The sequence below is a fragment of the Microcaecilia unicolor genome, chromosome 11 (assembly GCF_901765095.1).
Source record: "Microcaecilia unicolor chromosome 11, aMicUni1.1, whole genome shotgun sequence".
Classification (NCBI taxonomy): Eukaryota; Metazoa; Chordata; class Amphibia; order Gymnophiona; family Siphonopidae; genus Microcaecilia; species Microcaecilia unicolor.
This window is the reverse complement of record NC_044041.1, coordinates 31,528,821-31,553,100: the sequence shown is the minus strand read 5'-3', so window position 1 is coordinate 31,553,100 and position 24,280 is coordinate 31,528,821. Positions and strand designations below refer to the sequence as shown.

Sequence of the window (24,280 nt, the reverse complement as noted above, 5' to 3'; positions counted from 1 at the left end):
CACCACCATGGAGGGCAAACAAACCTCCTGATTCACATGGAACAGAGACAACACCTTCAGAAGACGGGATGATACCAAGCTCAAGGACACAGAATCCTCCAACAAAGAGAGATAGGGATCCTGACAAGACAGGCCTGTAATTCCAAAACCCTCCTAGCAGAGCAGTGAGACTGGGTGCGAGTGTGTCTGTGAGAATGAGAGTGTGTGCCATGGGCCTCCCCTCCCTCTGAGTTCCAGGGTCATCCGTCCCCTCCCTCCCTCCGAGTTCAAGGGTCTTCCCCTCCCCTCAAGTTCCAGGGGACCGAGTTTCAGGTTCCCCTCCGAGTTCCAGGGTCATCCCCTCCCTCCCTTCGAGTTCCAGGGTCATCCCCTCCCTCCGAGTTCCAGGGGACTGAGTTTCAGGTTCCCCCCCACTCCCTCAGAGTTTCAGGTTCCCCCCTCCCTCCCTCCCTCTGAGTTTCAGGGTCCCCCTCCCTCCCTCCCTTCCAGTTCCAGCAACCCTCTCTCCGAATTTTAGAAGTCATCTTCACTTACCAAGTCAGGGTTACAGTGGCCGTCAGGAGCAGTAAAAGGCGTGCAGGCTCGGCCCTTCTCTCTCAGCTCTGGTCCCGCCCTCATTTCCTGTTTCCACAAGGGCGGGACCACAGCTGAGAGAGAAGGGCTGAGCCTGCATGCCTTTTACCGCTGCTGCTGGCTGCCGTAAACCCGACTTGGTAAGTGAAGATGACTTTTAAAATTCAGAGGGAGGGGGCCTGAAACTGGAAGGGAGGGAAGGACGACACCCTCATGCGTGTGACGTTGTGTTCCGTTGCCTGGGAACTCTGCAGCGTTCCCTTCCAGTGACTGGTCACTGCTGCGTGTGACGTACCCGGAAGTACGTGACGTCAATTCAGGAGATGGATACCGCCTTACAGAGAGCACGAATGCTTCAAGGCTTCACTGCCACAGAGTCAGCTTCAGAACGTTGGAGGTGCTTTTTATTATATAGGATGTTCTCAGTTTTATGCATGGATTTTTTTCCTCCCAAGTCTTGATAGATTTTGGTCAGTTGGGATTATATGAGGATACAATGTATTTTAGTATGTACTGATGCGCTCTTTGTTTTAATTTTTTCTTTTTTTTTATTAATGTATTGCTGTGAACCACCAAGTACTTTTGGATCACGTGCTCTATAAATATTTTAAATAAATAAAGAAGGAAAGGAAGGCCAGAGGGGATGCAGATGTGCCACCACCTTCAGAAACTGAGCTACCTCTCTGAGCAAAGCCAGAGATGCACTTCCCCTTCTCCTGAAAGCTGGCCCAATGCTGCAACCTGGACCATCAAGGAGCTCAAGGACAGCACCTGTTCCAGGCTTTGCTGCAGAAAACCCAAAACATCAAGAACCTGAGCTCTCCAGTGAGAGATTCAAACACAAACCAGACCTCGTCATAAGCCAGGGACTCCCTGGAGTGAAGCAGGGTAGAAAGTACTGCAGGGGAAAAACCACGCTTCTCTAATTGTTGCCTCTTAATGGCCATACCGTAAGTCAAAAATGGTCCAGAATCTCCATCTCCACTGGCCCTCGCAGGAGCAGACTCTGACCTCTGGGCAGAAGTGGACCCTCCATCAGCAGACGTCATAGATGCGCATACCAAGATCTGCAAGGCCAATCTGACACCACCAACAAGACCATGATGAGGATTATGCGCAACAGATGACTAATGAGAGGCCATGGAGGAAGACATGAGCATGGGAGGCTCCACTACTAGCCAAGGCTGTACCAGGGCATCCATTCTGCAAGAGGCCAGATCCATCTGGCGACTGGAAAGCGCTCCGCCTTCGCACTGGCTCTGGATGCCATGAAGTTGAACTGAAGAGGACCCAGTGGTCCATAAGGAGCTGGAAGGCCTGAAACTCCCATTCTCCAGGATCTAGCAGCTGAGAAAGTCTGCCTGCACACTGACTTTGCTGAAATATGGACAACTGAGTCTGCAGAAGCGTCTCTGCCCACCAACGGAGACTCTCTGCCTCCATGGCCACCACCAGACTCCAGGTTCTGCCCTGCGTGTTAAGATTTAATGGTTTTTATTCAGGATCAAAGAAAACCCAACAGCATACAACTAAACAACAAGTCTAGGCAAACACAACAAGCAGTTACATAACAACGAATAATAAGCAATAACATCTGACAGCAAAAACTATGTAACACATGATCCCTTTTTTGTATTGCTTACAATAACCCTCCCACTACACAACTCCATTTTCCGTTCAATTTTGCCGAATATTCAAGATCACCCCCTTCCCTCCTTCCTTACCAGTACCTTAACCTTATCAGACTACTAAGATGGCCGGTGTCTGGACTCTTATAACCCCAGGTCATTTTGGGAAGGATAACATCCAATACTTCAATTCTACCCTCCCCTACCCCAGCTAAGAACCCCGAAACAATCCTTTACGTAACAGTACCCACTCAAAAAACACTCAGAAACCCATTCAGTACAGCACTTCTAGCTTTATGGGAGATAGTATACAAATAACAGTTCCAGATAGATATGAAAGCATCCCTTTGGGGAACTCCTAACAGCCCTTGCCTCCCATAACATGACGGCATGCAATCTGTTTCTCCAGTACCAAAAGGAGGGAGGCTCTTCTTGTATCCAATGCTTAAGTATGCACTTCTTCCCCAATGCATAAGCTTTACTAAGAAATAAACGGGAACTTTTATAGGAAATTCCATATGCCTCCCATTTATTCAGCAAAACTCCCTTCCAAGAATATACTACACGTTGACCAAAAAGAATCCTTAAATATCGATGAAACAACCTCCAAAACGCTTGGATGCCACTACAATCGCCAAAAAGCATTAAAAAAGGTGATGTCCCCCGGCTGACAGTGCCCTGCTTGTTAATGTACACCACCATCATGGCGTTAACCGACAGAACTCTGACCACTTTCCCTTCCAAGGGCAGCTGAAACTCCTGAAGAGCCAGACAGACCACTTTCACGGACCAGAGCACGTCACACGCTCAAGATAGTGAGCTCCCCAACTCTGTAGCAGACACATGTAAGCCCTCTCTCATGATGCCAACTCAAGAGTCACAGCCATGGAGGCCAAGAGCTGCAAGTAATCCCAAACCGTGGACTCCGGGAAATCACACAACCAGCGCAACTGCGCCCAGAGCATCTCTGCCCACTCCTATGGAAGAAAAAAACATCCCTCCTGCCCATATCTAAGCAGACCCCAAGATACTCCAGGGACTGAGACATGGCCAGACAGCTCTTTGATCAGTTCACTACCCAGTCCAGGGATTCCAGGAGGGAAATGACCTGCAAGGAAGCCAATCTGCCCTCTGAAGCTTGTGGGCCCGAAATAGCTAGTCGTCCAGGTGGGGATGAAGCCAAACATAGGAGCCAACTTTTCAAAATGATTGGGGGTGCTGAATTTTTTTTTAACAGGTGGTGCATTCCCCCGCCCCCTCCCTGCCCCTCCTCCAAGTTCCAGGCCCCCCCTCCTCCGAGTGCCAGTCCCAACCACAGCCTGACCTCTTCTCCCACAACAGTCCTCCCCCGGTCCGTCCTCGCCTTCCTGCGTGCCGGCCAGAATTTTAAAACTCATCTTACCTTGGGGTCCCAGCGGCAGCAGTGAAAGGCGAGCAGGCTCGGTGCTTCGGTCTTCCCTTCTCTCTCAGCTCTGGTCACGCCCTTGCGGAAACAGAAAATGAGAGCGGGACCAGAGCTGAGACAGAAGGGAAGGCTGAAGCACTGAGCCTGCTCACCTTTCAATGCTGCCGCCGGGACCCCGAGATAAGATGAGTTTTAAAATTCTGGGTGGCACGCAGGAAGGCGAGGATGGACCGGCGGAGAACTGAGGGAGAAGAGGGCGGGCACCGGGCAGGTGGGCTGGCTGGGAAGGGAACTTCCGACTTCCGGCGGGTGCAGAGCCTCCTAGGGGTCCTGGCACCCTCCTGCAGCCTATTAGTCGGCGCCCCTACCCATCCAGGGATGGGATCACTATGGCTCCGCCCCTACAGTAGTCACACCCCTTTTACCAGCCATGGCGTCATTGAAAATATTACACCAGTATAGAAGAAAAATAACTTGTGTTTTTGTTTTCATTATAAATAATTTCTGTAAGCTGTTACAGCTCCATTATACTCTAAATGACACAAATCAAATTAGCATATGAGAACAGACAGTCTTGCCAACTCTGAAAAACAATGTGTTAGCAAAATCTCAGAATCTAACAAACAGATCCCTATTCAGACACTTGGCCTTGCAGTCACACATGCAGAACAGAGATAGCCCCTCTTCAAATTCTTCAAAAATTAACCTGAAATCCTAAGAAGTTAGACCCTGCATGCAACAAAATACTAGACAAACAGAAAAACACATTGCTATACATTGCAAAATAAGACAGCAGACGTAGCAGATGTAAATTCTCAAAGTGGACATATTACAAACACTAAAATGAAAATGATCTTTTCTACCTTGTCTGGTGACTTCGTTTTTCTGATCATGCTGGCCCAGTATCTGATTCTGCTGCTATCTGTCCTCTTAACTCCGTTTCCAGGGCTTCCTTTCCATTTATTTCTTTACTTTCCTACTTTCTTCTTCATTTCTTGCTCTATATCCATAAGTAAAAGCTGGGTCCTCCTCTCTCCCCTGCTCCCCTCCATCCATCCATATCCAGCAATTCTCCTCACTCCCCTGCCCACCTCCATCCATCCATATCAAGCAATTTCTCCTCTCTCCCTGGGCCCTGCCCTCCCATCCATGTCCATCCATGCTCCTCTGTCCCCTGCCCACCTCCATCCATCCATCCATATCAAGCAATTTCTCCTCTCTCCCTGGGCCCTGCCCTCCCATCCATGCTCCTCTGTCCCCTGCCCACCTCCATTCATCCATATCAAGCAATTTCTCCTCTCTCCTATCCATGTCCATCCATGCTCCTCTGTCCTCTGCCCACCTCCATCCATATATATCAAGTAATTTCTCCTCTCTCCGTAGGCCCTGCCCTTCCATCCATGTCCATCAATGCTCCTCTGTCCCCTGCCCACCTCCATCCATGACCTTGGGTGAAAACTGGTCCCCCTTCCAATCCTTCCTCTCCTCCAGCCCCCGATGCTGCTTTAAGGAACTTATAGGGAAGGAGCAGCCTTTGTACAACTCTCATGGTTCCCAGTCAGCAGGGAAGCTGTACTCATACAGCCTTCAAAACTTTGCAACTGGCATTACTGTAGGGACAAACTCTAAAGAATGAAGAATCATTTAAGCCAGAAAAATGATAAAGATAGATCATAGATAAGCCAGAAAGATCATAAAGATAAGTACTTGCTCTACTTCTTTAGCAAGTACTTATCCTTATGATCTTTCTCATGGTAGCAACGTTCACTAGCTCTGTCCTCTTGGGGTCTAACCTGGAGCTTTGACAGAAAATGCTGAGAGGTTCTGTCTACTTTCTATTGACATTTTGATCATTATACCCACTATATGGTATTTCAAAGACTGGGAACACGTCTGCTGGGAAGCTTAATAAGGTTAAATGTGGTTTAAAGTCTCCATAGCCAGTGAAATTATGAATTTGCTGAGGGGTGTTTGCTATGTGCCAATTAATCGTTTTGAGGCATATAATAGGCCAAATTGCAGTTTGAACAGTCTGGACAGTTGCATGCGCCATTAAAGATACATAGTATTAAGCATCAGCGAAAGCACTGCCCCCTAGCCTTCCCTTCGCTCGTTCGTTCGTTCCCTCTCAGTCTCCCGCCTTCTTCTGACATCATTTCCGTGAGGGCAGGACACTGAGAGGGAATGAACGAACGAGCGAAGTGAAGGGAAGGCTAGCGGGCAGCGCTTTCACTGATGCTGCGTAGCTGCTGCGACGTCGGAGGAGTAAGCGGTGCCCCCCCCCCCCGCCCCTGCCTGGGCGAAAACATTGGGGGTGCTCGAGCACCCACAGCACCCACGGAGTCAGCGCCCATGAAGCCAAATATCCTGATGCCAGGAGGTGCACAGCGACCACACCCATTCCCTTGGAAAACGTGCAGGGTGCCTTAGCCCAGCCAAAGGACAAGGCCCGAAACTGAAAGTGCAGCCCCAAAAAAACAAAGTGCAGATATCTCTTGGGATGAATCTTAATGGGGGAACTGGAGGTAGGCCTCTGGATGGTCTAGGAAAGTTGAGAATTCCCCCAGCTGCACCAAGGCAATGACCAACAGAAGCACTTCCATCCAGAAGTGCTGGAGTCGCAGACAAGCATCTACCCTCTTGAGGTCCAGGATGGGGGGGGGGGGGGGAGGAACCACCCCCCTTCGGGACCATGAAATAGATGGAGTCCTGTTCAGGCCATGCTCTGTCGGCAGAACTGGTTCCACAGCTCCTATATTGCAGAGTTGCTGAAGGGTAACAACAACAACAGCCTGGCACTTTAGAGCCAAGCCGCAATGAGAGGTCAAGAAGGCACGCAGAACCGGATGGAAGAACTCCATACAGTACCCCCTCTCAAATACCTCCAGTATCCCCAAGATCTTAACTAATCCAGACCCACTCATCAGAGAAAAAAACAAAAAGAGAGACAGGCTACTCCCCACAGAAAACGAGGGGCATCCTAATTGGGCAGGCCGAGCAGCTTTAATCCCGCCTGATGAACCTGAGAGCCTGGCTTGCTTGGGCCCATTGTGCAGGATGAGGGTCTCTTCCTTCACCAACAGCCACTGAGCCAAGTCTGCCGTCAAGGAGCTCATTGCTCCCTCCTCGTGACACATACCACTCAAGGAGAGGGGGGGAAGTGAGGTGGAAGAGCGGACATCAGAAGGGGAAAATAAAACTATGACAAAAATAAATAAAATGTCCTAGACCAAAGCACCCCATCCCCCTTGAGGCGAAGGATAAATGCGCACCCTTGCACAGCTCAGGGAGATGGAGAGCCACACCTCCCCCATATCCTTCACCAAGTTCTCCAAGTCATCACCAAAGAGCAAGCACTCCCTAAGGGCAGCTGACTAGACAATGACACGGGAACAAAATTTGTCCCTGTCCTTGCTCCATCTCCGTGGGTTCTGTCTCCATCCACACAAGCCCCGTCTCCATCCCCACCCCACTGCCGCAGTTTTCTGTCCCCATCCCATCCCCATGAGCTCTGTTCTCCTCTGCAGAAGCCTCAAACACTTATGATTTTATATTTAAATCTTGTTATTAAAGTATAAAAAGAAACAATATGCTGTGCAACTGTTGGGTATAAATTACAAATAGAAAACAAGAATAACAATGAGCAACTACAATAACCTCCCATCACCACCACCCTCTACCCTTCCAACCCCAACAATAGCTGACTTCTACTTCCCTCAAGGAATCCTAATCCACCCTGTTAGAATGTCCAAAGGTACAAAATACAACCCATTCTGTATGCCCTAGAGAGGACAAACATGCCCTATGAAGCACTGTTATGATTTTTTAATCTGTGTATGAATAAGAAGTCATCAACAATCTCGGGATTTAGTCTAGCTCTCCTGTCTTCCACAGTCTCTCCTGCAATAGAAGATGTGTTCTTAGAAGATGTTCTGATAGCAGGATGTAAAGGATCCCCCACGCAAAGTTTGCTAGCTGTGGCCAGCATGTTTGCTTCTTATTCCAAACAATAAAAATATTGTTGTCTGCATCAAACAAACATAAAACAGTCCAGTTCATTAACAGCTTCAAAGCAGAAAGTGACACGGGGACAAAGTTTGTCCCCATCCTCATGGGCTCTGTCCCCATCTCCACCCCATCACCGTGGGATCTGTTCCTGTCCCCGCGGGTTCTGCCCTGTCTCCATCCCCGCAGTTACCACGGGTCCCCGTCCCCTTGTCATTCTCTACAGCTGACTCAAAAAGCTTCTTGGAAGCTGTACCCACATCCTGTGGCGAAGCCACACAATGGCAACCCTCAATGCCACCACTGAGCGGGAAGCCAGACTGACTATATCATATATAACATCCGCCGAAAAAGGCTGTCCTGCTCTCCAGGTGAGAAATCTCTGGGGACTCCGGCAACTGCTGGAACCAAAGCAGCATGACGCCACCTAACCACCACAAATAGCAGCATGAATAATAGATCCCCCATTGAAAAGGCCAGGTGGAGCTGCAGATCCACATTCTTTTCATGGAGCTCCCTGAGGGCCAAGCCTGGACAGGTACAGCGGTTACCTGCATAACCACTGTAACCTGGGCTTCCACCCTCAGGAAGATCCAACACTTCTCAACCTCCTGAGGAAAGGTAGAGAAATGAGCAAGAGCCCTGGGAACTCCCACTCCATTCTCTGATTTTTTATTATTTAAAATACTTATATTTCTCATTATCTTAGCAATTCTCAGTGGATTACACATAAAACATACACTATAAATCAAACAAAATACATAACACCAACATACATAGAATACAAACAATCTCAAAATCCTTACAACAATTCACCCCAGCTGCAAATACTTATCTCAATTCTCAATACATAATGTCAGACTCCACCCTAAGCTTGGATGAACAAAAATGTCTTCAACTCTTTCTTAAAGCGGATGAGGGCCTTATGGAGTGGAAAATGCTTCAGGGGCTCCAAGGGGCCCACTGCGGGAGGCTTAAGCATAGCCAAGGCCCCTGCAATCTCATCTAAAAGCAAGACAGCTCCTCTTGACAAAGGAGCCAGAAACTGCTCCTCCCCAGCCTCCCAACAGAGAGGGGTCCTCGGAACTGGAATCCACAGGAGACTGGAGCCCAAGAGGACCTCCAAGTCCTTCTCCACTCCCTGCAAAGAACACAGACACTCCAGAACGACTGGATCCATTCCACAGCGCTAAAACTGCAAAACGGGGTCCCTCTGATCCCCTAGGGCCCCCCTACCAAGAGGATGAGGGTTAGGGCTAGGATTAGGTCCCAAGAGGGTACCTGTGCAGGGCCTGCTTAACCAACTGGGTCAAGCTCTGGAGCCAAAAATCACCAGAGCCCGTAGGATCCCCCGTGCCAAGGGACAGAGGATGGACAGGAATGAAAAAGCCCATCACATGAGCAGGGAATTTTTTTCTCTCTCTCTCTCTCCGTCTAAGTGAATTGAGAGAGAAGAGGATTCCAACTACCAAAATCAGTGTGTGAGAGCAATGTATCCATTTTAGCTGAAGGGGGAAAGGGAAGAGCACATGTAAAATGCTCAGAGAGAAAGGCAGTCAGACTGAATAAGTCACATTTACGTACTATAAAAATAATCCATCGTCCCTGCTCAGATGCTGGCTCTGAAGGCTATGCAGCATGTGCTGTCAGCATGCTCTAATGGCAGTTAACCTAATTACTGTCCCTGGCTCTCTGGGTGCTCCTAGAGGGAAATTCTCTACTTCAGTGGTTCCCGAACTTGGTCCTGGTGGCACCCCAGCCAGTCAGGTTTTAAAGATATCCACAATAAATATTCATGAGGGATTTCCATGCAGTTGGAGGCAGTACACGTAAATCTCTCATGAATATTCTTTATGGATATCCTGAAAACATGACTGACTAGGGTGCTTCCAGGACCAGGTTTGGGAACCACTGCCCTACTTAGTACTTTACAATAGCATTAGCCCCTTACAAAGGGCATGAAGCTAGCTAGGCCAGTTGAATTACTTTTTTGTTTATGTGCTGCCAAAATGGGCACTTTTGGAAGACCTGGGAGCTGCAGGGGGATCCTGTGGGGAATACATCCAACAGGGTGAACAGGCAAGAGGTATGGGGGGGATGGGGACTCGCACCCCTCGGGCAAGGCACTTCAGGACTGAGCCAAAGCCTCACACAGTGTCACTAAAAAGTAAGACTGGAGGTTGGGGAGCCAAGCTCTGAGCTCAACCAGATATGGGTCCTGAGACTGTGACCTGGCAGTGGCCGTTAGGCTCGATCACGGTGTGGAGCCACAGCTAGCAGAGCAAGGAGATAGGCCAGGGACAGGAGCAACATCAGCACAACCTACCACCTGCTGGAAGGTAGAGAAAAATACTGGATTCTTCCAAGGAACACCTCTGCTTATGCTGGTCATGTCACTGGCAAAATTCAGTTTTCTCTACCTCCACCTGCTGGTAGGAAGGGATAACACCCACTAGTTCAGAACAGTTTGAGCAGATGTTAAGAAAGGTAAAATTATGTATAATCATACCTGATAATTTTCTTTCCATTAATCATAGCTGATCAATCCATAGACTGGTGGGTTGTGTCCATCTACCAGCAGGTGGAGATAGAGAGCAAACTTTTGCCTCCCTATATGTGGTCATGTGCTGCCGGAAACTCCTCAGTATGTCGATATCAAAGCTCCATCCGCAGGACTCAGCACTTAGAGAATTACACCCACGAAGGGACACTCTGCCCAGCTCACCACCGCCGAAACGGGGGAGGGACACCACACCCGCCGATGCGGGGGGATCTGGCTTATCCTGCAACCGCAACCGCGGGAGGAGCTGACTGACCCTAACACCGCCGAAGCGGGAGGGGTACAAAGCTGCCCTACAGCCGCACGAAGCGGGAGGGAGTGCCGGCAGAATTTAAGTCTCAATCCAGCCCCGTAAAACGGAGGGGAGAGGAATGCAGCAGCTCACTGTAACACAAACTCGTCTTAACTCTTGAAGAATCCAAGTGAAAAAAACTTGAACACGAAGTCTTTCTGAAGTAACTGAAGACTAAACTTGAACCTGAAATGCAGCCAGAATAAAAACAGTACAGATATCTGGGAGGGGCTATGGATTGATCAGCTATGATTAATGGAAAGAAAATTATCAGGTATGATTATACATAATTTTACCTTCCATATCATCAAGCTGATCAATCCATAGACTGGTGGGATGTACCGAAGCAGTACTCACCCAGGGCGGGACATTGAAATCCCTGACCTCAACACTGAAGCTCCAAACCGGGCCTCCGCCCGTGCAGCCACAGTCAAACGGTAATGCTTGGAGAATGTATGAGCCGAAGCCCAAGTTGCCGCCTTGCATATCTCTTCCAAGGAGACGGATCCGGCCTCTGCCATCGAGGCCGCCTGAGCTCTCGTGGAGTGAGCCTTCAGCTGGATAGGCGGCACCTTCCCCGCGGCCACATAAGCCGCTGCAATGGCTTCCTTGACCCATCTTGCCACTGTAGGCTTAGCAGCCTGCAGACCCTTACGAGGACCTGCAAACAGGACAAACAGATGATCCGATTTCCGGAAATCATTGGTCACTTCCAAGTATCTGATGATGACTCGTCTCACATCCAGATATTTAAGAGCAGAGTACTCCTCTGGGTAGTCCTCCCTACGAAAGGAAGGAGACAGAGCTGCTGATTCACATGGAAGCGAGAAACAATCTTGGGCAGGAAGGAAGGCACTGTGCGGATAGTCACTCCTGCCTCAGTGAACTGCAGAAAAGGCTCTCGACATGAGAGCGCCTGGAGCTCGGAAACTCTTCTGGCTGAAGTGATAGCCACCAAAAAGACTGCTTTCAACGTCAGGTCTTTCAGAGATGCCCTTGACAAGGGTTCAAAAGGCGGCTTCTGCAATGCTCTTAGTACCAGGTTGAGATTCCACGCAGGCACCACTGAGTGCAGAGGAGGGCGCAGGTGACTAACTCCCTTGAGAAAGCGCACCACATCTGGCTGCGAAGCCAGGGAAGCACCCTTCAGGCGGCCCCTGAAGCAAGCCAGAGCCGCTACCTGGACTTTAAGGGAACTGAGCGACAGGCCTTTCTCCAGACCTTCTTGCAGGAACGCCAACACTGAAGAAATTGGAGCAGTGAAGGGAGAAAGTGAGCCTGCTTCACACCACGCTGCAAAGATACGCCAAACCCTGGCATAAGCAGTAGAAGTAGAGCGCTTCCTCGCTCTCAGCATAGTGGCGATGACCTTGTCTGAGAAGCCCTTCTTCCTCAGACGCTGCCGCTCAATAGCCAGGCCGTAAGACCAAAGGGGGAGGGATCCTCCATCACCACGGGACCCTGATGTAACAGGCCCTGCTCCACTGACAGCCGCAGAGGATCGTCGACTGAGAGCCTGATCAAGTCCGCATACCAGGGACGCCTGGGCCAATCCGGACCCACCAGGATTACCCTGCCGGGATGCTTTGCCACCCGGTCTAGCACCCTGCCCAACATGGGCCAGGGCGGGAACACATAGAGAAGCTCTTGTGTCGGCCACTGTTGGAGAAGAGCATCTACTCCCAGGGATCGAGGGTCCCGTCCTCTGCTGAAAAAGCGCGGCACTTGGCAATTGGCCGATGACGCCATCAGATCTAGGCTCGGCTGGCCCCAGCGCTTCGTGATGTCCAAGAACGCCTGAGCAGATAGCTGCCACTCTCCGGGCTCCAAGGTATGGCGACTGAGAAAGTCCGCCTTGACATTCATGACTCCGGCAATGTGGGCCGCTGAAAGCTGCTCCAGGTTCACTTCCGCCCACTGGCAAAGATTCATAGCCTCCTTGGCTAGAGGGGCGCTCTTGGTACCTCCCTGGCGGTTGACATAGGCCACAGCCGTGGCATTGTCCGACAGGACCCGTACAGGCTTCAACACCAGTACCGGGATGAACTCCAAAAGCGCCAACCGAATGGCTCTGAGTTCCAGGAGGTTGATAGACCACTTTGCCTCTGCAGGAGACCAGAGCCCCTGCGCTGTCCTTCCCAAGCAGTGGGCTCCCCAGCCCGACAACGAGGCGTCCGTCGTGACGACAATCCACTCTGGGGTCACCAGAGGCATTCCCGCAGACAACTTGTCTGTCTGCATCCACCAGCTCAGCGCCTTGCGCACTGCTGGGTCCAAGGGAAGGCGCACAGCATAATCCTCCGACATCGGAGTCCAGCGCTGCAGCAAAGAGTGTTGAAGCGGTCTCATATGAGCCCTGGCCCAGGGCACAACTTCCATCGTGGCCGTCATAGAGCCCAACAGCTGCACATAGTCCCAAGCCCGAAGGGGAGAGGCTACTAGGAACTGGTCCACCTGAGCCTGAAGTTTGACAATCCGATTGTCTGGCAGGAACACTCTGCCCACTTGGGTGTCGAATCGAACTCCCAGGTACTCCAGGGACTGAGTCGGGCGCAGCTGGCTTTTCTCCCAGTTGATGATCCATCCCAGGGAGCTCAAAAGAGCAACTACCCGGTCCACAGCTTTGCCGCACTCTGCATAAGAGGGGGCTCGGATCAACCAGTCGTCCAGATAAGGATGGACTTGTACCCCTTCCTTTCGTAGGAAGGCCGCGATGACCACCATTACTTTGGAAAAGGTCCGCGGAGCAGTAGCCAACCCGAAAGGGAGGGCTCTGAACTGGAAGTGTCGTCCCAGGACTGCAAAACGCAGAAAGCGTTGATGAGGAGGCCAGATGGGAATATGCAGGTACGCTTCCTTGATGTCCAAGGATGCCAGGAACTCTCCTGCCTTCACTGCCGCTATAACAGAGCGGAGAGTCTCCATGCGAAAGTGCCGCACTTTCAAGGCCCGATTGACCCCTTTGAGGTCGAGGATAGACCGGACAGAACCTCCTTTCTTTGGTACCACAAAGTAAATGGAGTAACGTCCCTTGCCAAGCTGACTTTCTGGCACCGGAACGACCGCGCCCAGGCGGATCAGATTGTCCAAGGTCTGCTGCACTGCCACAGCTTTGACCGGAGACTTGCAGGGAGAGAGTACAAACCCGTCTTTTAAGGGTCGGCAGAACTCTAGTTTGTAGCCGTCTCTGATGACTTCCAGCACCCACGCGTCTGAAGTTATTGTGGTCCACTCGCCCAGAAACGAGGACAGCCGTCCTCCAATCTGCACTGGGGCGTGGACCAAGACCCCGTCATTGGGTACGAGACCCTGGGGGAGGACCGGAGGGAGCACCTCCGGGACGGCGGTCTCTGCGAAAGGAATGCTGCTTGGGGGAGAAATTCCTCTTGAAGGAAGAGGGGGCAGAGGAACCCGACTTGCCCGGGCGGTACCGACGGGCTTCGTGCAACCGTCCTCTGGAGGTACCGGGACGAGTACTAGCCCGAGCCCTGACCTCTGGTAATTTCTTGCCCTTAGACGTGCCGAGATCAGTCACGATTTTGTCCAGCTCGACCCCAAAGAGCAGCTTGCCTTTAAAAGGCAATCTAGCCAGGCGGGATTTAGAGGCGTGGTCAGCAGACCAATGTTTCAGCCAAAGCCACCGCCGCGCAGAGACTGTCTGAGCCATGCCTTTAGCTGAGGCTCTCCAGACATCATACAGCAAGTCTGCCAAATAGGCTAAGCCCGATTCCAGGGCCGGCCAATCAGCCCTCAAGGAATGATCCGAGGGGGAAGCCTGCTGCACCATAGTCAGGCACGCCCTGGCCACATAGGAGCCGCAAACTGAGGCCTGCAAACTTAAAGCAGCCGCCTCAAAGGACGACCTTAAGGCCGCCTCCAATCTTCTGTCTTGGGCGTCCTTTAGGGCCGTGCCACCTTCCACCGGCAACGCCGTTTTCTTAGTCACCGCAGTGATTAAAGAATCCACGGTAGGCCACAGATAGGCCTCACGTTCACTCACAGCCAAAGGATAGAGGCGGGACATAGCCCTAGCCACTTTAAGGCTCGCTTCTGGGACATCCCATTGAGCCGAAATTAAGGTGTGCATGGCATCATGCACGTGGAAGGTTCTAGGCGGGCGCTTCGTCCCCAGCATAATGGCAGAGCCAACAGGGGCTGAGGGAGAGACGTCCTCCGGAGAGGAAATCTTCAAAGTGTCCATGGCCTGTAACAACAGGTTGGGCAAATCCTCTGGGCTAAAAAGCCGCGCTGCAGAGGGGTCATCCGCTCCATCCGAGCGGGGATCCGTCTCCACCAAGGAATCCGCAAAGGACCGTTGGGAGACCTCAGACACGCTGCCCTCATCTACATCGGAGGAGACAAATTCCTCCAAGGCCTGGGAATCAACCCGAGGGCGTTTACCTCTGGGAACCTCAACCTCTTTACCAGACGAGGGAGCAGGGGCAGCGTTGTGCATGAGGAAGGCCTGATGCAGCAGCAAAACAAACTCGGGGGAGAAACCCCCCAGACTGTGCACTTCCGCAGTCTGGGCAACAGCCCTAGACGCACCCTCAACCGGCGCTCGCAACAGCGGGGGAGAGACATGCTGCGCATCCAAAATGGCGTCCGGCGCGAAACTCCGCGAAGGAGCCGCGCGGGAAGAACGGCTCTTAACTTTAGCCGCTTCTGTGCCGTCGCCCAAATTAAGGGCGTTCATGGCATTAATGTCTCCAACCTCAAGGGCGGCCCAAGAAGAAGCCGTCCGAGCCGCGTGGCCGGCCAAGATGGCGGAGGCGAGGAGCGGGGGATGGGCGTTTATGGCGGGAAAAACCGCCACGCCGAAGGAAGGACCGGGACATTCATCGGTCACGAAACTGTCACCCAACAAGGGCGAATCAGGCTTGAAGACCCCCGCATCCCCTCTAGAAGCGCTCAAGCGACCCGGGGAGCGACCCTTTGCGCCCTCGCCCTCCGACGCCATATGCCACGAGGAGAAGAATCGGGGAACCCCCTGCCCGCTATAAAAAGGTAAAAATTACCTGCTGTCCGCTCCGAGTTGTAACGACCTGGTGTCCCAGTGAGTAGCTGCAATAGACGCTTAAATAAACGTCGAAATAAACGCCTTTAAGGACGTTCAAAATTTTTTTTTTTTTTTTTTTTTTAACGGAGCCAGCGGGAGGGGGGAGAAAAGGAGGGACCTGGCACCACCAGGTTTGCACTTGCTCAAAAGAGCCCTCAACCCCAGGCACTCAACAAAACCTAAAAATTAGGCTTGGAGGCCTAGCCAGAGCTGCTGCTGTGTGTGACCACCACCTGCTGAGATAGAGAACATACTGAGGAGTTTCCGGCAGCACATGACCACATATAGGGAGGCAAAAGTTTGCTCTCTATCTCCACCTGCTGGTAGATGGACACAACCCACCAGTCTATGGATTGATCAGCTTGATGATATGGAAACAGAAATTTCTCTAACAGTACCTCAGTGAGTCAACGTCTGTGGGAAACAGTTAATGTATTGTCACTGTACTTAAAAAAGCCAATCTAGTTCTGAAGGGGAAAAAAAAGCCTAAAACCACGATGGGAGGATCTGCAGTACTATGTGACACAGAGATATTTTATCCACATATTTTTCCACCTACACTGGTTCTCACAGAACACTTTTTCAGATATTGTCACTTGCATAGATGGAATGCTCTAATAGGAGTAAAAAGAATATGAAATTATCAGGGAGTATAAATATCACTAGGAATAGGTATTCAACAAGACCATTCTCTGATATGGGAGTGTTTTAGCCAGAACCCTAAAGTCTGAACATTTGTTTATACGTGCAAAGCCTTATTCCAGTCCACCTCGGTTGAAATACAGGAAGACAGCAGAAGCATGTGTCTCATGCATTCTCGTGTCTGCATGAGAGAGAATGTGAGTCTCTCTCTCTCTCTCTCTCTCTCTCATGCAGACATAAGAAGAAGCAAACAACGTAAGGTATACCCCCAAACAGCAGAGACAGTCCTAAAACCTAGGTCAAGAGGGTTTATATAATAGGCTGAGTAAAATGTTTTTAAAGGCGTCACTTTGAGGCTGTTTGCATTTTAAAACATGTGAATGTTTTCCTGCTAAATTTGGATTAAATTCTTTTGTTTTACAAAGAGGGCTCAAAATGTACAGCTTTAGAATATAGTATAAAATAAAATGCTCTCCCATAGTCCATCACAGGAGGACATGCACGTCATAAATGTTTTGAAAACGCTTGCATATTCTTATTCCAAAAAGTAACCAAACCTGACCAACACCTATCCTCCAAAGACTTTCATAAATACGTTATTCTCATGTTATATGTTGTCTCCCAATATTTTTAGAACTTTCAGACTCAACATTATATTTTATCTTCGCATATTCTATGACAACGAAAAAAATAAACCTTACAGATCCAGATTATTTCAGCAAGATGCTTGTTTTTAGTTTCTCATTCTGCACTGCATTTGATTATAGTTCTATTTGTTTTACCTAGGAAAGAAAATTATTGCAGAAGATGCAGACAAGACAGAAACCAAACAGTGAGGTATTTCTAATTATCATATATGAAGATAACAGATGATTATTAATTATTACTAAAAGTTGTTAATTGCCAGCTAGATAACAGTTCACCACAACCAACATTAATGGTGCTGCCAAATGAAACAGTGTGATGGATAAAACAGAAAATACAAGTCAAACTATTCACATTGTTAAACATCAAAAAAAAAAAAAAAAAAAACAATCCACAAACTGAGTTAACAAGATTTATGTCACAAAGAAAAAAAATAATGCTAAATAAAACTGAAGAACTTACTCAACATGTATATATTTAAACCCAGTGCAACAGCATTGTCTCTTCACTAACCTGATGAAGTAAATAAGCTTTCAAATATTAGTCAAAAAAGCAATGTTGGTTCAATAAGAAGTTACTGAAAACAGTACGTTTGTTTGTTGCTCCTCATTTTTAAATATTCAAATAAATAAACCTCATAGACCAGCAAGCATATATTCCAAAACCATCCTGTGGCCTATACATACCATCAACAAAAATAAACATTTATTGTTATTTTATTTGTTACATTTGTATCTCACATTTTCCCACCTATCTGAAGGCTCAATGTGGCTTACATAGTACCGTAAAGGCGTACGCCAATTCCGGTATGAACAAATACAGTAATGTTGTGGTAGAATAAGGTTCATGTGTACAGACACATTAGGGAATCGTAGAGAGGAAGAGTTATTATATGTCCATTACGAGCTTTGGTTTTGTTGTGTTGCAGAGTACAGGCATTTAAGTTGGGTCGGTAGGGTATGCCTTTTTGAACAGGTTAGTTTTTATTTATTACATTTGTACCCCACATTTTCCCACCTATTTGCAGGCTCAATGTGGCTTACATAGTACCATGAGGCGTTATTTTATTTTATTTTTGTTACATTTGTACCCCGCGCTTTCCCACTCATGGCAGGCTCAATGCGGCAGGCAATGGAGGGTTAAATGACTTGGCCTGAGTCACAAGGAGCTGCCTGTGCCGGGAATCCAACTCAGTTCCTCAGGACCAAAGTCCACCACCCTAACCACTAGGCCACTCTTCCGGTGATGATAACAAATACAAAGCGATGTGATTATCGAAAGAGATTATGTGTTACAACATTAGGAGAATCGTAGAGAAAAAGAGTTATATAGTGTTCATTACGGGCTTTGTTTTCGTTGTGTTGCTGGGTTCAGGCACTTAAGTTGGGTCAGCGGGGTATGCCTTTTCGAACAGGTTGGTCTTTAGTGATTTCCGGAAGTTAAGGTGGTTGTACGTTGTTTTTATGGCTTTCGGTAGTGCATTCCACAGTTGCGTGCTTATATAGGAGAAGCTGGATCCGTATATTGATTTGTACTTGAGTCCTTTGCAGCTAGGGTACTGAAGATTTAAGTATGTTCGTGATGGTCCAATTGTGTTTCTGGTTGGAAGGTCTATAATGATTTCCGAAAGTTTAGGTGATCATAAGTTGTTTTCACTGCTTTTGGTAATGCGTTCTATAGTTGTGTGCTTATGTAGGAAAAGCTGGATGCATAGGTTATCCTGCATTTTTTCTAAAAGAATGCACATTTGTGCTTCCTAACCTATATGTTAGTATGCATTATTAAGAATAAGATAAGACAGAAATATTAGATCCATATTTACTGAACATCACATGCTAACAGGTAGAGTGTTAACCGCCATCTCTACCAAAGGAATAACATGGGCACAGCAACAGATAGCACATGCTAATAATTAGTAAACATGGCCCTTAGTCTCACAATATCCTGCCAGATCTGTGATTTTAAATCATGTGCTTTGACACCTAACTATAGCTGTTGCTAAGGTCACAGCTCAATTTGCATTTTGTAAGCTATTATAAGCAGAAATGCAGTTTATTTATTAGTCAACATTTCTGCCATGGTATTTTTGAAGCAAAACAAAAAATTATAGAAATATGTGAGCTTATACTGGGAGGAGGGAGGATGTCCCATTTTTAGCAAGCTGATGATTGGTGATGGAAGTTTTGTTTCCAAAATTACAATATTAATTTATTTTCACACTGGTGCAACAGGAACAAATATTTTATAGTTTTTTTTTTTTAACTCTTTATTTATGAATTTTCCATTTACATCAAAATATAAAGTTCAGCAATATCAGAAAATTAAATAAGGAAATATACATTTATCATTACTTATAGAAAATAATATTTCAAATTTGTCCTCAATAAGTTTGAATCAAGATACTAGGAAATATTATACAAGAAATTATTAATATAAACTAAATTGTTTAAGCGGAGGGGTCAAAACAGATTACTGCAGCCAACTAAACAGCATTTCTAATTAGGGAGGCAAGACAACAGGTATACCAGCACTCTCCTTGGAAACAATAAAATCTAATAACTTCGAGGGAGTAAAAAATATGTAATTAACTGATTCACAGGTAATATAACATTTGCAAGGAAATTTAAGCAAAAATGTAGCACCCAGCTTTAAGACTCTAGTTTTATATATCAAAAAGTCTTTTCTTCTTTTTTGCGTACTCCTTGCCAAATCCGGAAAAATTTGTATTTTTTGAAAATATTTTATAGTTTAACAATTTTATTGATGACTAACCAATAACAACAATATATGAAACCAGTTGAGTGTACATCATTGCAACAATCACATCTTATCGCATAATAGCAGAATAGTAAGATCCGTCATCAAACTTTTTAGTAATAGTAGTAGTAGTAGTTTTATAAGGGTATCCCCCTTTACTTACCCAGAACACCCCAGTGTACCATCCATAAAAATGTGGTGAGTAAATTATATATAAAGCATCCCAAATCTCATTAAATATTTGTACAGTCTTTTTCCTCCTCTCCCCAGTCATGTAGTTCACTCTCTCCATCTACCTTCTCCCACCCCTTAAGTCTGACTTTCACCACTTTTCCCACTACTCATCTCCCAAAACCAACATCTAATGGTCCCCAAAGCCATTCGGGCCTGAACTCTTATAGCCACCACAGCAACCTTCAGAAAACAATATTTTAATTACAAGGTAAATGTAGAAACAAATCCAGCCAGTGTATGCATTGTTATATACCCAGAAAGAAGGTAACAGAGAAATATTGGTGCTATCATGTATGTGTATGTAGCCTTCTGGCTTTTCACCAACTTAGAGATGCCGTGCTGATTTTGATGCTGCTTTGGAGTAGTTTTCATTTGAGATGTACAAAGGGAAATTTTTCATTTCATTTTTTCTTGTCATTTTCATTTTATTTTTTTTATTTGTTGCATTTGTATCCCACATTTTCCCACCTTTTTGCAGGCTCAATGTGGCTTACATAGTTCCGTTTACGGCGATAGCCGGTTCCAGTCTGAACAAATACAATGTGTAATTTTAGTATACACTATTTCAAAATTGGCATATATTGTTCTGTGCAATGTAAACAAAATTATAACCGCTAAAACAAAATGAAAATGCACACCAAGTTTTCATTAGGTCTTCATTGTGCCGATTATCAGAAGCCCCGTGCAGCTCCAAACAGCGCTCTAAAAATAGCACTGGAACAGCGCAGGGCTATAACGCCCCTATGATCAGAGCTAATAGCATGCAAATTTAGGCACGTTATTAGTTCTGATCATAGGGGTAAAGTGTGGGAGGATCGTGATTGAAATCCTGCCACACTTGACATGTCCGGGCTGTCAAAAGCCCAGACCTGTCAAACGCAGGAGAGGTCCATGGGACCCCAGACCTCCCAATCGCTAAGGTCCTGGTGGCCCCCCAGACAGTAAGAAAAACAGAGAGGGGTTCGCACTCTCCACCCCCTTTTTTCTGTTGGGTCCCCCAGACAGTGACACAGGGGCTGCAGCCCCCGCCCCCCCCCCCCCCCCATGACCGGGAGAGGGGAGATGGAGGAGAAGGCCACTGGGCCACCAGAGAAAGCTATCTGGGGTTGGGGTTAGAAGACTGCAAGCATGCAAATGCATGCTGGATAAGGCTTCCCATTCTTCCCCAATGTTCTGCAAACACTAACGCCAGCTCCAAGCTGGCGAACAGTTTGCCACGGGAGCAGCACCAATGTTTGGCACACTCCCCACTAAGCATTGGGGAGGATATTAAATTAACTGTTTAGCATGCATGCATCTGCATACTACTTGCGGTTAGAGCCCATAAGCACACTGTTTCATACGCTTGTGGGCTCTGATCATGGGGTGGAAGCAAACGCAGGGGATAGTATGGCGCTAATAGCCTCTAGTGCCCACATTTGCTTCTGATCATCAGTCCACCTGTGAGTAATCCCAAAAGCTGATTTACTTTTTTTTTTTTCTCTCATTCTGCTACTATAATAGGACTGGGCCACACTGGGGTGGTGGGATTAATAGCAGTATGGCAGACAAGAATTTGGATTAAGAGTGGGATCAATGTGAAAGCAAATCCTATTGATAAAATCAAGCACTAAATGGATCACAGCTACTCCATTCTGTAACTTCACATGCATTGTCAAATAAGTATCAATGTTTACAATGGTCTGGATACCAGTTAACACTAAAATATGTTGACATAATTTTATACTGTTTTGTTATGGGAGAGTTTTTTGTTTTTTTTTGGGGGGGTGTACAGTTAGAATCATGGACATAACCTCTATTCATTAAAAAAAATTCCAATAAGTAACACAGTAGTTCAATTGGGGGGGGGGGGGCTCTGGGTTTGGATTGCCAGCTCAGATCTGCCACTCACACTGCCTGGTCTAGGACTGGAGATGTTGCCAAGGCAGTATTCACAGTCCCTTGAAGAGAGGGAGAAGAGAACTGGCAGGAGTCGTAACATCAACGGAAACACCTAGTAGCTGAATTTAAAGCCCATGACAACAGAGCTCCCATCCAAGGACCCTTTCTGCAATGACTAACCTAAGAAGGAAGTCAGTCAGTATGAGCATAAAAAAGAAGCAGCAATAATCCCAATGAAGATTATCCTAAAAGATCCCAGTCCCTGTCATAGGTACCAACATTTCAAAATGATTGGGGGTGTCAAACAATACAAATTACCCCTCCCTGCAAAGTGTGCTCAATACTGGGGTGCTCTGCAACAATGAACTTGGCTCCTATGGTCCCTGTTCTGACTGCACTAGAAGCAGGAGGAAACTGCAGGATCAAAAACTGAATAGGCAAATAACAGGCAAAAAGATCGATAGGATTTAACTTTTTATTAACAAAGTATACCACAGCACAACTGTGGGATTCAAAAAATGTCAGCATAAAACAATAGGGGTGGAGGTGGGGAGAAAAATTCCAAATGACCAAAATAAATAAGGATTAAGAGCGTCCAAAACATTTATTCACCAAAGTAAACTGACCCAAAAGACCCTACATGGGCCATGTTTTGGTACATGGAGTCAATATGTTTCCAGTAAATCAGCAACGCAGAGTGTGAAAACCATAAAATACTCAAGCACAATACACTAGACTGCAGAGATGCTGTTTATTGTGCTCGAGTATTTTACGGCTTTCACACTCTCTGCGTTGCTGATTTACCTGAACCATATTGACCCCTGAGGAAGGCTTTCTGCGAAACAATGCCCATGTAGTCTTTGGGGTCAGTTTACTTTGGCGAATAAACTTTTTGGACGCTCTTACTCCTTGTTTATCTTGGTCATTTGGAATTGTTCTCCCCACCTCCACCCCTGTTGTTTTGTGCTTGCTTCTCTTGTGGAAGTTGTGGACCCTCTCTCCATTAAAAAAAAAAAAGTCTCCATACACATGAGCACCTCAGCTATGAAGTCAATACTCAAGTGACCTTTCTTAAGCAGTTTTAGTATTGTAATGAGAAACCAATGAATAGTAATCAGAGTAAGGATTTAATCCAAGTACAAAATGTAATCTTGCTCAGTACATTTCATCCACAGCAACGACCTTCCATCTTTTTTTTCCTATATCTGAAAGATGGTGAGAGCCTACATCTTCCCAAATCAGTGTACAACTTGTGATAGCTCGTTTTTACGCCACAGCGAATGGCCGTTGCATCCTGTCTGCAGGCTAGACAAACACTGGAATATGTATACATTCACATCCCTACATGTGATCGGACACTTTCTCTACCACCGCGATTAAGAGCTTTAAAGCAGCTGCACCTGATATGCCTCCGGTCACACCCTGATCTCTGCGCCTATCAGTTTTATCGATGGCTGCGGCCTGTCCTGCCTGACCCTGCAGAGCCGCAGTAATTCCCGACCCTCCTACAAAAGGGTGGGGGAATCAGAAGAATCAAAGTGACGGCTGGATCCCTAACAAGGGCCATCGAGGGGTGATGCTGCCAGGCCCCTCCCAAATAAACGTTACATTTGATAACCTGAAAGAAGCACAATTCCGTATCCTTCACCTCCTGCTCCCAATAACCTGGATCGTTTCACAGCCTTCACCTGCACCCCCAGGCTCCCCCCCCCCCCCCACAAATAAAAACAGGAAAGCACAAGGCGTGACCCCCACCCCACCCCCGTAAGCGAACTTACCTCCAGCTCCGTGTCCTCCCCAGGCTCTGCCACACCGATCTCACTGGGCAGATCGGCCAGGTCCGTGACCCGGATCAGTCCATCGTGCAAGAAGATGGTCTCTTCCTTCACCGACAGCCACTGAGCCGAGTCCGCCGTTGAGGAGCCCATCGCTCCCTCCCCGGGACACACACAAGCCGCTCAAGGGGAGGGGGGGGAAGGGTGGAAGAGCAGACGTCAGAAGGGGAAAATAAACTAGGGAATAGGTAATTACAACAAAAAAATAAAATACAATGTCCCCGGGGGGGCAGAGCTGAAGCTCAGCCTCCTCCCATGTTTGCGCCCCCTCAGTCACTCATTCAGAGCCAGGAAAGACACTGTTCTCGGCGTCTAAGACGAGCTCCGGCCACAGCCCGGGCCGCTCGGACGGAAACCTTCTTCCCCGTGTCCTATCTTTTTATTCCCCACCTCTGGCTTTTACAAAAAAAAATAACACTGCCAGCGACTCCCTCCCCGCTTTCCCTTTAATGAACTGAAGAGACCCGGGGACTGTACGCTCCCCACAACTGTCAGTGCGACGCCATATTGGTGGCGGGGCCATCCCAGCATGCACCGCGCGCCCGCAACCCCCCCCCCCCCCCCAATCCAAACAACAAAAACAAAATCACAACAAAAGCTATTTCTAACATATAGATCATTAGTGATTCTTCTGAGGGAGGCCTGCGTCCGGTTGCAAGACGTGAGACAGAGAGGCTATTTTCAAAAGCACTTAGACTTTCAAAGTTCCATAGTAACCTATGGAACTTTGTAAGTCTAAGTGCTTTGAAGATGAGCCCCTAAGA

The 24,280-nt window shown here is 47.7% G+C and overlaps 1 protein-coding gene across 1 annotated transcript in view; it reads right to left on the bottom strand.

The window, feature by feature from the left end:
- Nucleotides 1-23,996, bottom strand: part of HECTD4 (HECT domain E3 ubiquitin protein ligase 4) — a 467,625-nt gene extending 443,629 nt beyond the window's left edge. The window contains 1 exon segment of the mRNA XM_030218637.1: nucleotides 23,460-23,996. Within this exon segment, the coding sequence (XP_030074497.1) occupies nucleotides 23,460-23,609 (150 nt within the window). The 5' untranslated portion in view covers nucleotides 23,610-23,996.
- Nucleotides 23,997-24,280: the final 284 nt, after the last annotated feature.